Source organism: Neodiprion fabricii, chromosome 1 (genome assembly GCF_021155785.1).
Source record: "Neodiprion fabricii isolate iyNeoFabr1 chromosome 1, iyNeoFabr1.1, whole genome shotgun sequence".
Lineage (NCBI taxonomy): Eukaryota > Metazoa > Arthropoda > Insecta > Hymenoptera > Diprionidae > Neodiprion > Neodiprion fabricii.
In genome coordinates this window covers 1,940,086-1,954,008 of record NC_060239.1, presented here as the reverse complement: position 1 = coordinate 1,954,008, position 13,923 = coordinate 1,940,086, and the positions used below count along the sequence as shown (strand labels likewise).

The window sequence follows — 13,923 nt, the reverse complement described above, 5'->3', positions numbered from 1 at the left end:
CATAAACCGACGTTGTATGATGTTTGACATCTACACCACTAATTAGTGGTCACTCTTGGTAAGGGATGCGGGTTGCCTGCTTTGCGGTTTTGAAATTAAATTCTTTTCAACGTCAACGGCATACAAATCTAGCTAATATCGTAATCATTCAATTTCGTTAGCGACGTTTCATTCGTGTAATAAAATTACTCATCAATTGGAAACCTGTGCTGGCCTACTGCAAACCGCGTATACAAATTATTACTTGTTGATATATAAATACAGCTGGATTAATAAGCATGCAAATAGCAATATAGTGAAACAATTCATCAATTTATGCTTTAACCTCGTTTACATATCTTATTCTATGTATAATTTTTCGCACGCTCCGCGGCTAAGTTTGAACACGCGTCACGTGCGCGCGCCTGGCTGCGTGAACAACAAGGACGGGGGAATTCCCCCATCCTTCTCGGAAATCGTTGACCGGACCACGTGACCAGGGCGGGGAGGAATGATTGGAGCTGATTGGACCGTATCCTCGGGGAAGAACCCGGAGTGCATCCATCAAGGTTATGTCGTTGACGTATGCGAAAAGTATTAGTTAGTTGATAAACGGTGAGTAACACATCCAGGTCTGTAAAGTTGAAATCGAATCGGTCCTTGTTTCTCTCCTTAAAAATAATCAACGCGCTAGTTTCGTCTCTACGTTGCGCTTATGCGCGTGGAGAATAGTTCACGTCTTTTTTGTGCCGCGTATAAACTAAGGTATAAACGACGCAGTTTATTTTGATTATAGTGCAATCGGCGCCGCGTTCGCGTAGCAATTACGATTAACCAAAAAGAAAAACAGTACCAAATAAACATGCCTCAAGTTTACGAAAACTTGGACGTCTTCCAGAACTATAATCAACAGGAGGATCAGATTTATCCGTTTCCTGATGGTAATTAGACGAAATTTCTTTTTGAGATTGTGTATCATATTTCCAGGATGCTACTGGGTACAATCTTTCAACCATTTCCTAATTTCATTCTCTTTATTCATATCATTTCCCCAATTCCGCTTCCGTTTGTTCAAATTGATGCTGAAACCTCCGCTATGTTTTCAGTCAATGGTACATATTGTGTTACTTAAATATTTCTGCTGTGATATACTGCAGAAATTTAGAACGGAGATGACTCCAGTTCGATTTGCACTAATGATAAAATTATGCACTTGTAACGTGCCATGTACACATAAACCACTTTCTGACTACCGAAATACGTACGACATATTCATCCGCGCACTGGTGTATATGATCATGCTAACAAACTTTAAATAGTTTCTGGCTTGCCAATGTGGAATTTATCAGAATACAAATTGTACAGTTTCTTTATTTGATTTAGGCACAGAGCTGTGATTCATTATTTCAGTAATAAGAGGTGTCGCAATAACATATACCGAGACCCATGATTCCGGTAGTTCAATATTATAAAACCACAATTACCTATGATACCTTTTAATTTTACCAGTTGCCGTACATCTGAACTGAATAGACAAAGTGTACTTCGATCTCCCTTAGCAATCAGTGCAACGCTGATATTTCAATATATCGTGTATACAAGTTTACACTAACTGATTTGTTTATGACAATTCGAAAGAAATGGCCTGTTCACTTGTAACAAGTCGAATAATATCTTAATGGAGAAATTGTGGAATTATTTGACATGTCTTTGTGCAGTTATGATGAATAATCTCAGCCTGTTGAGTCCGAGCAACAGCTCACTGGATTCACAAATGACCAGCAGCACTCCGTCACCGATGTCGATATCACAATCGCCAAACCACACAATGTCATACTATACACTGAGTAATGTAACTGGCACGAGTATGTACATCTTTTTGGTTATTCAATAAATTAATTTCATAATGTTTTATTCAAATGTGATGATATTACGGTACTTGTACCTTCGCAGTGTGGGAAGACCGGTATATAAAAATTATTGAACAACCAGTAGACAAGTTTCGGTTCCGATACAAATCAGAGATGATGGGAACCCACGGGAGTCTTGCTGGCGCCAACAGCTCAAACAGCCGCAAGAAGCAAGCACCTACTGTTGAGGTATAAACAAAATAACAGAGTTTCATTGAATCTGCCTGTTGAAATATTCCAATTCATCGTTTTTGCTATCTTTGTTTAGTCATAAAATAATTATAGCTATTTCACTGGTGTTCCAGCTGAAAAATTATCCAGGCAGCGCCGTCATTCGCTGTACGCTTGTAACAGCAGATCCAGATCGTAGGGGACCACATGCTCATCGTCTGGTACGCCGTGTTGGAAATTCAGACGAAGATGATCCGCACGAGCAAAAGGTTTCACCCGAACAAGGTTTTACAGTCTCGTAAGTGAACAGTCTAATTTTTTATTCATAAGACAACAATATTTATCTTCATTATTGTTGGAGTGTGTATTCGTAAAACTTAAGCTTGTATCTAGGTTCCACGGAATGGGGATCATCCACACTGCTAAAAAGCACATAAAAGATGAGCTTGTTAAAAAGAAAAGAATTACGGCTTTAGAAGAAGCAAAACGCAAAAATGTTAATGTCACATCGTTGACCATCCGCGATGAAGCAACGGTAATAAATTAAATATTGTATAATAATACATTGCCAGTACATTTTACAATGTTATTATGCATATCAAATTATTTCGTTCAATCAGCTTACTCAACTTTGAACGCAAAATTTCTGTTGAAGATTAAAATGGAAGCAGAAGCTGCTCAAAAATGGATGAGTCTGAACAGTGTCGCATTATGCTTTCAAGCATTTGCCCCAAATGCCAATGGCGTACTTTGTCCCATCACAGAACCAGTGTATTCGAACCCGATTAATAATCTCAGTGAGTAGAAGTGACCATTCATCTATCATTTGGGTACCAGAATTTTTTTATTGCCATTTTTTGTTCTTTTTATTACAGAAAGTGCCCTTACGGGAGAGCTCAAGATATGTAGAATCGACAAAACTGCAGGATCTTGTGATGGTAACGAGGAAGTTTTCATGCTGGTAGAAAAAGTGGGAAAAAGTGAGTATCGTTTATACAACTCGTATTGTAGTTTTAATAAAGATAATATTGAATTGGAAGTGAATTAAGTTCTCTGTTGAAAGATTAATCGAATTAATATTATTGTCCCATATGTATTCAGATTCTCATTCTTATGTTACAGAAAACATCGTAATCAAATTCTTTGAAATGGATGAAAACAATGTAGAAATTTGGAGCGCTTTAGGCCACTTCACAGAGTTAGATGTTCATCATCAATACGCGATAGTGTTTCGGTCAGTTTGAACATTCAATTACTATAAATTAAAAATTGACAGAATACTATCGTATTGTCCCAAATATAAGCCGAGGTTTTTTTTAATCATTGACAGCACCCACCAAAATTGTCCTCGTCTTATATGCGGACCTGTCTTATGTACGGGTAACAGTAAAAAACACCCTGAACTGCTGTCAGAGAATTAAGTGTCGGTTTATATTCGTTTTGTAAATATATCACTTGTGTTTCAGAACGCCACCGTATAAAGACAAAGATATAACTGAACCAAAAGAGGTTTTTATAAAGTTATGCAGACCGACTGACGGAGAGTCTAGCGATCCATTACAGTTCACTTATAAACCCAATAACCGCATTGGTAAGGCGTATTTGCAACATGTACTATCATCAAATATATTCGCTTCCAATTCTCATTCAAAAACATTGACATGTCCTGATTTATGAACAGGTAGAAAGAGACCGCGCATGTCTTGCGAAAGTACTGAATTACAAACTCCTATCGCAATCAATCTCGTGCAATCGGATGAAGGCACATCCGTTTTCAACGTAAATAATTCAAGTGAAATCAACAAATTGTTGAGTGAGCATTGTACATCAAACGAGTTTCGGGAATACTCTGAAAATCTTACCTATGACTTAGAAGGTGAGCACTTAAACAACGAGACACGTTTTTGTTATGCTCGCACGTTTCAAAAATTTTTCCATCAGTATAGACGGTGAATAGATGATGAGTTATATACAAAATGTGTAAATCTTTGTTTATCCCCAGAGTACATCAATTTACTGCCAAGGGAAGCAAATGATAATGAAGAACTGAGATTGGATGGGCCTTTGAAAAAAAAAGTAAGCAACATTTAATTAGTCGTATCAAAATGACAAAGAAGAAACAATTGTATAATGTTTACATGTTTTCAGGAAACGGCTTCGTTTGCGGAGAATATTGTAAAACAAATTCGAATTATACTTCAGAAAAATGATCCAAATGGAAAGGAACGCATACTAGCGTTGCTCAAAGAGCGCACAGTCTATGGAGATTCTCCTCTCCATTCCGCGCTAAGACACGGACAAATGAATTTGGTTAAATATATTCTAATGTTACTTGCAAAGTACCCGGATTTCAAGCAAATTGTCGACTCTCAAACAAGTTCTGGCCGTGTAAGTTTTATTACGATTAACCCGCGGAAATGTAATATTTTCAATTCACTAATATTGCTCTATATTTTAGACATGCTTACATTACGCCGTAGAACAAAACCAACCTGCAGTAACAAAGGCTCTGCTCTTGATTGGGGCGGATGCAAGCGCGTGCGATGATCACGGTTTTTCACCGCTCCACAAGGCGGTCAAAAGTGCGTGAATTGATGAAATAATTTATTCCCAACGAATAAACTAATTGTTTGCATACTAATCGATTATTTGTGTCCCAAACAGTCCCAGAGGCGGGTCACTGCGTGGACGCACTATTAGAAGGAGGAAGCATAAGCGTCGAAACACGAGACGATACTGGCTGGACCGCTCTTCATCTGGCTGCTGAAGCTGGATCGCTACACGCTGTCAAGTCTCTTGTCAAAGCTGGCGTTGATGTTAACAGTACCGATATGTCTTACGGGCGTACAGCACTCCACATCGCCGTCGAAGGTGGCCACAAAGAAATCGTTGAATTCCTGTTAGAAAAGGTAGGTAGTGTTAATTTATATTGTGAAATCAAAATAATCGTTGAAACTCTATTTTATACATTTTCTGAGCACTTTGTATGTCAATTCTCCACAGACGACAATCGACGTAAATAAGCGGAATTTCAGTGGAAATACCGCGCTGCACAGTGCTGTCGTCAACACCGGCAAACGAGCTGAGGAGCTCTGCAAGCTTCTGTTGAATCACGGAGCGAATCCCTCGATACCTAATAATAATCGCGATTCGTCGAAAGTGAGTTTTTGTATTTTTTTTGTATTTTCTAGAAATCTTTTGCGATCAACAAATCTGTTAAGATCAAAGAGATTATCCTGTTCCGTCGACTGCCGCGAAGACTCGTAGATAATTGTACTGATAATTAAAATAAAAAAATTTCATTTCGTCCTGTTATTAAATTCATAGGAGTTGCAAACAACAACTATAAAAGATGAAGCGATATCCGATGACGAAGATTCCCAGGAAAGTGGTCAAACGTCGTTTGACCTCGCATCAAACAAACCTGAGGTAAATTGGGTTCCTTGAAAAATCGTACGCTTTTGTACGTGTATGGCTACGCACTAAGGTCTCAATGCCACGGAAATAATTACAGATTTTACAATTGCTTTCTGCGACTAATACGATAATAAAACAAGAAATCGAGGACGTACCCGAGGAAAGTGACGGTACTTTGCTGGACGAAAAAGCTATGACTCTTCTAGTTCCCATACTCGACGAATCGAAGGCATGGGAAAAAATCGTCACATCTTTGGGATATGATTTTCTGCAGTCTTCGCTCAAAACTTCAGGCCCCGTCAGTCCATCGCGGATGTTATTAAACTACTTAGACGTAAGTACTTCGATGACTTTATTTATCGTTGGTTTTGTCATACGAATTATATGCAAAAATTTAATAAGCTGTATCTTGTATTATTTTTTTAGATACAAGCTGAAGTTTCGATTGAAAAATTACGAACGTTATTGGTTGAATTAAATGAAACTAAAGCTGTCGATATAATCGATGAGATGATTTTGCGACGGAATACATCAAGTACAAAATGAATTTAACATCAGCAACATATAGCTATTTTAAAATCAGCTAATTACTCCAAAAACTTAATAAGGTAATAATAAAAGCATATCCCAGATTACGTTTGCTATAATTTCGCGTGATTAATGTAAATAACTGATTAATTGATTACAAAATACCGGTACTATTGAGTATACACTGAGGTTTCGCATTTGTAAGTACAGAAACAGGATATTTTAATTTAATAAGAATGTAAAATTTATATATGCCAGAGTGAGGACTATAGATTGAACTTTGAACATTTTTCCGAATCATAGTTTTTATAATTCTGAACCAATCGATGTTTCTTTTAGCTGATAAATTATTATTTTACTACATAAAATAGCTGTTTGTGTATAATTTTACTGTCAACGTATATCAACAAATATTATAACTCTCTTGTTATTATTACATATCTGAAAAAAGATGGTCAGAAGAATTTGCATTTAACTTCAAAATATATAAGCCTGCCATTTAATATAGCATGTAAGTATTTTACCATTTTGAATCATACACCAACGTTCGAAATTACGTATACCATTCTAATTATGTAAGAAATGCATGAATCTTATCTATGATTGATGTACAGAAAACGTTAAACCGCCGTTACTATCGAGTGATCTTACAATTGGCAAGCAGTATTCCAATGTAATCATATAATGATTTGTATTTTTCGAGAAAAAAAGTTGGCGGATATATTTACGATTACTCGACCAAGTTTTGTCCTAGTTTATTTAATGATAATACCAATGTTCAATTTCATGAACAATGTATCATGGATATTCTAAGAAAATATCGTACATCTACGTTACGATATTGAAAATACAGAATTTTATTTTACATTTTGTCTAATCAGACCCGTTGTTGAATATGACTTCCCTATCTCTATATATCCTTTTTAAGAACCAACGTCTTTTGGCCGATAATATAAATTACGTCAAGCGCGTATTATCGACGGTTGACCTCAGATTGCGAATAATTTGGGGTACGATTACCTTATCCATTCGTAATGCAATTAAAGAATTCACATGGCTTCACAAATTGGTACTTCTAAAATATTGTATTTCGCATCTTGTAGGCATTAAAGTTGACGAGCCATTGATACTAACAAGACAAAAACAGATTATTACTTAGCTATGCGAAGACACTGTGATACTTCATATTTTACTGGAATCAAGGAACATTTTCATCTTCTTTGGCTTCATCTCATGATAAGTACTAATATCACAGGTCTGCAACTAATAAACTGCACAGGTTTTTTATACTGTTTCTTACGGATTTTCACTCACTGAAATCGGGAAAAATACCCAAAAAAATTCGATCACGTCTGGTTTTTTTCTTGAACTCGTGTTTGTAGTCTCATTTAGAGTGGAAACTTCCGTTTAATTCGAAATATGGTATCCTACTCTTGATTTCAAAAATCCTATGCAAAAGTGATTTCTTACTTCCATTCAATATGTATTAGAGTGAATCTCAAGAATAACTACATACAGGGAAACAGAAAATAGAAAGCGGAAGCGTGTTCAGAGGTGTATCAAAGAGAAGAAGAAAAGGTTTCACAGGCGAAAAGAATGAACATGGAATGTTAAATACATTTCATAAAGCAATTGTTATTTAACTTTGTAAGAAATACTGTTTAGTTCAATGTAATAAAATGATGATTTTTTCATAATTGTTATGCTTTTTTTATGCAAACACCTTGTATTTTTGTATGTGATGGAGGGAAATAGAATGCATTTTTGAATTCAGCACACTCGAAAACATTATATTTAAATATTTTTCTGCATACTTGTGTGTTTTATATTATAGTACTATAAATTTTAATCCCGGACATGTACTGCGTTCTTGGAAAAAAATTCACTACAATTCTCTGTCAAGGTCGTTCCATCTGAAATGTAATTACATGATGTGAAATTACGCAATACACGAAACGCTACCGAGTCACTCTCCTTCGTTTATCATCCGAATCGATGATTTGCGCAACTTTGGCCAACATCGCTGCTACAGACGGATGTTATTACAGTCGTTGATTCGAATTTCTTCTTCATGAAAAATCCTCTAGAATACAATAGCATGGCAAGCTTTCATGTCGTCCGTCCGCCTGATCGGTCATTCAGGCAATTGGAGACGAATGAAATTCATGAGTTTCAAAAGGTTACAGACTCCAATCAACGAGGAGAAAATTTAACCCAAGAAACTATGTTGGAGGATAAGTCGATCGGTCGGGATAAAAAATCAGAAAAAGAAAGAGAAGCGTTTGGATAATCCTCGACTATTATCGATGATACTCAACACGACTACAATGCCTTAGTAATGAATCTCAGTAAATTCGAATAATGCAAGTTAATATATAAACTCTTTGTATTATTCGAATTGGTTCAGATTCATTATTCTACTACACCGTAGGGATATTGTTTCATTCCTATCCATGGCTCTATCAATGGCGCGGCTAAAATTGCTCTAGCTGTTTGTAAACGTTTTTTTCTTTCTTTTTTTTTCCTTGCTTTCGGATTAGACGATCCGGCGGATTCGTCCCGGGAACAGAATGTAATATTCCCATGTACACACACAGCTGATAAATATCCGTCGCAGTCGTTTTTGAAAGTATCCAAACGTTACACGTCTACTCAAAATACGTCTAATTTGCCGGCTTGAAATCGCTTCATCACTGGACACCTAAACGGTTCTGCTTTGTTCGCGTAGATTGAGAACTTCGGGTGTTTGTCTACTGGTATAAATTATCGATACGCACATTTCTCAGACCATAAATTTTCCGACCGTCGTAAAGGAACGTTGCGATAGATACCATAAGGTGGGTCGTCCTCAAAAAATGCCGAAACCGAATCCGAAACAAATCGTGACTTACACGCAGGTAAGTTCGAATTGGTAATTTATATTTCACATCCTCGTAGACCGTTCAGGAATTCAAAAAATTATACAAGTACGAATCGGACTTTTGGCATAAGAAACCTGCACTACCAACTATTTTCTTCGGAAGTGATTGGGTGTAAAAACATTGGCATTTTAAACAACTTTTTTTTTGACAGTAGTTAAGTGAATTTCATAAAACAAGTAATACCAAGTTATTAAACAATGTCTTGACTTTATTTGACGAGGATTAAAAAAAAATATTCATTGCAGACCAAGTAATCGCCATATTTGTTCTAACCCGTCCCACAAGTAGTGTTTTGCGATGACCGTCATAATTTTTTCTCGGTCCATCCAAAATAAATCGAACAGAAAAAAATCATAGTTAAAAAAAATCCCACGATCAGGCACTAGTTTCTTATGCTTTCAATATCTGTATAAACTTCATTTGAATCCATCGAGCTGTTTTTGAATTACAGAGGTCACCGACTTTGTAAACACGGTTTCGAGATAAACAGATTTAAAGCTCGTTAGCAACTGCCGCAAGCTATCCGCCATCGAGGGTCATACAGCCTTTCAGTTATCGTAGGGTATCTCAGAAACCATTGATTAGATTTATTTGTAATTTTTAAGGAATGTTTTCGAAACATCATACTTTAATAAAATACAAACAAAAAAAAATCGATTTTTTGAAAATCCAGAGTAGCCTTAACCTTTTAAAAGTACACAAAGTTGCGAAATTTCATTGCGTAATTATAATCGCAACAACGTGTTTCAAGTGTGCTTCGATTACTAATGAGTATCTGATAAAATTTTACTTACAAGATAAACCGATTGTAACGATCAGCCGGGACGATTTTCTGATAGAATTCAAAACTATCGACTAATTTTTATATCAGAAAGGGTGAAAACTTTCACGTATTAATACACCCCAAAAGAAGAAGAAGAATATAGAGCAACGTTTAGGAACAAAATGCCCGAGCATTAGCCACGATGCACTTTACGTGACTTTGAAAATCCAACGATGTGAGGGAAGATCGGTATTACGTTGAAAAATTACACCATCAGTTATGTTTTGTTTCGCACATTATGCAATGCTGAGAAATTTCTCATGATTATCATTACATTAGCCAGTGTACCTTTGCATACATTGTCAAAAAATTTATAGCTATTCATCAACAACAAATGGGTCCCCGCAGCGGCTGGTGAGAAATTTGCCACCATCAATCCAGCAAATGGGCAAAAAATTGCTGACATAGCGAAAGCCAGCGAGGTAAGTGTTTATTCTAACGACTCATAGGAGATGAAAAAAAAGATGTAATTACGAATAGTTCCACCGTCCTGATCTTTGTGCGTATAGTCATCACCGGTAAAAATGCCTGTCACTCGACACGAGAAGTATTTTTCTTTCATATTAGGTAATAGTTGGAAAAAAAACAGGCTGCCGATTCAGGATCCTTGAGTAGAGACCTCGAAACATTTAATCTTCACAGGTGGACATCAATAATGCGGTTGGGGTAGCTAAGAGGGCATTTGTCCGAGGTTCTCCATGGAGAAGATTAGATTCTTCAGCGCGCGGAAATCTCTTACACAAGGTTAATTTACCTCAAATTTGTCAACGTAGGATAAAACTATACTTGATTTTGTGAATGATTTTTTGCTGTTATCCGCGTCATTCGATTTGTTCAATAGTTGGCTGATCTTATTGTCGAAAATGTCGACGAACTGGCCAATCTGGAAGCGCTGGACAGTGGAAAGCCCTTCGCTAAGGCTTACATGGAAGTCCATGCCTGTTCGGCTATTATCCGCTACTATGCCGGCTGGCCTGATAAGATCTACGGGAAAACAATCCCCGTCGGCAAGTTTTCAGGAATTGATAATCAAAACTTGGCTCAACTGCGTCTAGTTTCATTTTTTCCCGAAAACATCTGATGACCGTCGCAATTATTGGTTTCGTTGTAGACGGCAATGCATTGGCCATGACGAGGAAGGAACCGATCGGCGTAGTCGGTCAAATCATTCCATGGAACTACCCCATTATTATGATGGGAATGAAGATCGGGCCAGCCCTGGCAGCTGGTTGCACGATAGTGTTGAAACCAGCCGAACAAACGCCTCTGACCGCTCTTCGAGTAGCAAGTCTCGCTAAGGAGGCCGGATTTCCTCCCGGAGTCCTGAACGTTGTTCCAGGCTTTGGTCCCACTGCTGGAGCCGTGATCAGCGAGCATCCCGACGTCGTCAAAGTTGCGTTCACCGGATCTACCGAAGTAATCTTTCGTTTTGTTCGTTGATAATCCCAGCGGTATTACTATAGGTTACTCTTTGCACAACACAATTTCACTTTAAGCGATAAAAGTTCCGTTTCCAAAATCACCGTCTCAACAGGTTGGCCACATCATAATGCAAGCCGCGGGAAAAACAAATCTGAAACGCGTTACGCTCAAGTTGGGAGGGAAAAGCCCCTTTGTTATTTTCAACGAGGCTGATCGTGAGTAACGATGAAGCATTTAGTTTCCAATTTCTCATTACGTTGCTTGGAGCGTTCAACTTCATTATTACGACGGTCTACATCTGCGCAATGCTAAACGTAACATTATTTTCACGCAGTTGATGAGGCCGTACAAATCGCCCATGATAATTTATTTTCGAACTCTGGGCAAAGTTGCCTCGCACCAACGCGAGTCTTCGTGCAGTCCGGAATTTACGACGAGTTTGTTAAGAAATCGACAGCTTTGGCTAAGGCGCGAAAAGTTGGCGATGCGTTTGAACCAAATGTACAGAATGGTCCTCAGGTGAGCGATTAGAATTTCGGTACGAAAAGACCGTTAGTCGCGATAATGTGAACTACAAAAATAAGTCCTACCTACCTGATGGTGCGATATCAAATTGGCAAGAGAATTAATTTCAATGTAACTTCAGATCGACGCGGAAAGCTTGGAGAAGATTCTCGCTCTGATCGAATCTGGCAAGAAAGAAGGCGCGAAATTGCAAACTGGCGGGAACCGGCTTGGCAAAGTCGGCTTCTTCGTTCAGCCTACCGTCTTCTCAGACGTCACCGATGACATGAGAATCGCTAAGGAAGAGGTGAGTCTGAAACCATGAGCAACTACCGATCAGTAAACCGATTTTATACAATTCTTGACGCGACGGTCCGCAGATCTTTGGACCGGTACAAACGATCTTCAAGTTCGATACCCTGGAGGAGGTGATCCAACGAGCAAACAATACCAATTACGGGTTGGCAGCCGGTGTCTGCACTAAGAACATTGAAACCGCACTAGAGTTTTCCAAGGCCATGGAGGCCGGTGTCGTATGGTGAGTAGAAAGAATCTGAAGACGAATGGATTGAAAGTATTTAGAAGAAGTCTAGTAACGAGTGACACGATCATATTTTCAGGGTGAACCAGTGGGGCGCTTTGGAACCGCAAGCGCCTTTTGGTGGCTACAAGGAATCTGGCATTGGAAGGGAAATGTAAGTCATCCGAGTTACCTAACCTCAGACCAGCAGATGACGCTCGATCGCGCAAGTACAACTCATTCTTATGTTCCAGGGGCGAAGAAGCTTTGAGCAACTATCTCGAGACCAAAACAATCTCGATTAAACTACCCTCGAATAATTAAGCTGTTTCGACATTGAGGACCCATCCGATAGAGAATATCTTCCATGTCACCCGACTTCAGTTTCGTTTATATTTACTTCTACTTCTTCATTGTACTCAATACTTGTACTAAAACATTTGAAATGTAATTAGAAGTAGAGCGACACGTAATAGTTCCTGTATTTAGAATTTTTTAGGGATTGTCAACCCACAGTTTAGAGCAACGTATGTACTATGTAGTAGCCATTGTACATTTGATGATTTTGATTTTATACCAAGTGAAATACAATGCGAGGCATATTCCTTGAACAAAAATTGATATTACTTGTTCAGAAATAATTATTACCCACAGTTCCCTTTTGAAGTACAGAATTTCAAATTCGGAATATTTCATGAAATGCGTAGGTGCGGAAAGTATTCAGTCCATGAAATATATAAGCAGAAACTATAAGAAATTTATTAATTAAGCGAAACACTAATCTAACACAATGTGATATTAATGTGCAATTATTTATAGTTATTTATCTTCATATCGCTATGACGGGGATAAGTCGAAGTATGAACGGTTGTTTGGGAATTTTTCAAGACGCTATAATTGGCTCGAGTTATTTATGCATTTTAAAAGATAGCGACAAGAAATAATTGAAAAACAGAGTTAAAAGAGGCTGCAAGTGCCATAAAAAAAAGAATTCCACAGACGGATTGAAGCCATAAATAACAATGCAAGGAAAGAAAAACAGTTTTGATCGGTTTGTATTATTATTTTTTTTTAAGTTTGGTCACAGGCATTTACAGCTTCTTTCGCTCTTCTCTACAATTATCCGCTGTGGGGATAGCTAGTCTATATTGTAGGAATCTTTGAGCTGCGTTACAATATACGGTTTATTTTATTTTCTAAGTATAGCCAGGTACGTTTCAGGAGAGATGATATCACTAATTAAATGAAATGTTTTCTCCCTAATTGTTTTTAGCCTTCTAAAGATGCGAAAATGGTAATTATATTTTGTCAAGGTCACACGAGAGCGAGAGCTGCGTTAATGATGAGTGTAAATACGGATGCCTTGAAAAATTATTGCCGAGTTACTATTCAGCTCTAACCGTCCAAGCCATGAATTGCACAATTCCAACTGACAGCACAGAATATGACGGAGTTATGTAACGTAGCATCGGTAATTGGCAGTTTAAAATCTACAACAATTCCTTTGGAATCAATCCAATCCGGAAATTTATAGTTTAAGTCTAAAAATTTGTATTAGTTAGACATTAAAACACAATCGCCCATGCCGGACACTAACTGTAGAGAAGATTTCTACAAGGTAGCTTGAAAATAAAAATACGACAAGGCCACGCCCGGCTTATGATGGGAATGAACTTCAGTCGCATCCGAAACTCTGTCTGTACTCTATAATTTTCCATCTTTTTCAAA

The 13,923-nt window shown here is 37.7% G+C and overlaps 2 protein-coding genes across 4 annotated transcripts; both read left to right on the top strand.

Moving 5' to 3' along the window:
• Positions 1–502: 502 nt before the first annotated feature.
• LOC124185401 (nuclear factor NF-kappa-B p105 subunit) lies at positions 503–6,870 on the top strand. 3 transcript variants are annotated; one of them, XM_046576130.1, is made up of 19 exons: positions 504–594; positions 776–920; positions 1,698–1,844; positions 1,933–2,078; positions 2,195–2,358; positions 2,454–2,595; positions 2,716–2,857; positions 2,936–3,040; positions 3,183–3,294; positions 3,527–3,651; positions 3,742–3,936; positions 4,063–4,136; positions 4,209–4,448; positions 4,519–4,642; positions 4,725–4,969; positions 5,064–5,219; positions 5,388–5,489; positions 5,575–5,811; positions 5,904–6,870. In XM_046576130.1, the coding sequence occupies exons 2-19, from the start codon at positions 842–844 to the stop codon at positions 6,021–6,023; spliced, it is 2,655 nt and encodes an 884-aa protein (XP_046432086.1). In that variant the 5' UTR covers positions 504–594; positions 776–841; the 3' UTR covers positions 6,024–6,870. The 3 variants fall into 3 exon arrangements, with proteins under 3 accessions (XP_046432097.1, XP_046432086.1, XP_046432076.1); XM_046576141.1 differs by lacking the exon at positions 776–920 and having other exon boundaries at positions 503–594; XM_046576120.1 differs by having other exon boundaries at positions 529–920.
• A 1,723-nt stretch (positions 6,871–8,593) lies between these two features.
• Positions 8,594–12,797, top strand: LOC124185448 (aldehyde dehydrogenase 1A1-like). The gene is made up of 11 exons (XM_046576239.1): positions 8,594–8,902; positions 10,067–10,171; positions 10,392–10,493; positions 10,591–10,756; positions 10,861–11,165; positions 11,284–11,386; positions 11,506–11,690; positions 11,818–11,982; positions 12,056–12,213; positions 12,296–12,370; positions 12,450–12,797. Exons 1-11 carry the CDS (start codon positions 8,861–8,863, stop codon positions 12,517–12,519), a joined length of 1,476 nt encoding a protein of 491 aa, XP_046432195.1. The 5' UTR covers positions 8,594–8,860; the 3' UTR covers positions 12,520–12,797.
• Positions 12,798–13,923: the final 1,126 nt, after the last annotated feature.

What these genes read in the sequence shown, in the direction of transcription:
- LOC124185448 (XM_046576239.1), top strand. Translation starts at nt 8,861, where the DNA reads ATGCCGAAACCGAATCCGAAACAAATCGTGACTTACACGCAG. An exon ending in ATGTACAGAATGGTCCTCAG is followed by an intron (nt 11,691 to 11,817) that starts GTGAGCGATTAG and finishes ATGTAACTTCAG; the next exon opens with ATCGACGCGGAAAGCTTGGA. An exon ending in TCTGGCATTGGAAGGGAAAT is followed by an intron (nt 12,371 to 12,449) that starts GTAAGTCATCCG and finishes CTTATGTTCCAG; the next exon opens with GGGCGAAGAAGCTTTGAGCA.
- LOC124185401 (XM_046576130.1), top strand. Translation starts at nt 842, where the DNA reads ATGCCTCAAGTTTACGAAAACTTGGACGTCTTCCAGAACTATAATCAA. An exon ending in TCGCATCAAACAAACCTGAG is followed by an intron (nt 5,490 to 5,574) that starts GTAAATTGGGTT and finishes AAATAATTACAG; the next exon opens with ATTTTACAATTGCTTTCTGC. An exon ending in TGTTATTAAACTACTTAGAC is followed by an intron (nt 5,812 to 5,903) that starts GTAAGTACTTCG and finishes TTATTTTTTTAG; the next exon opens with ATACAAGCTGAAGTTTCGAT.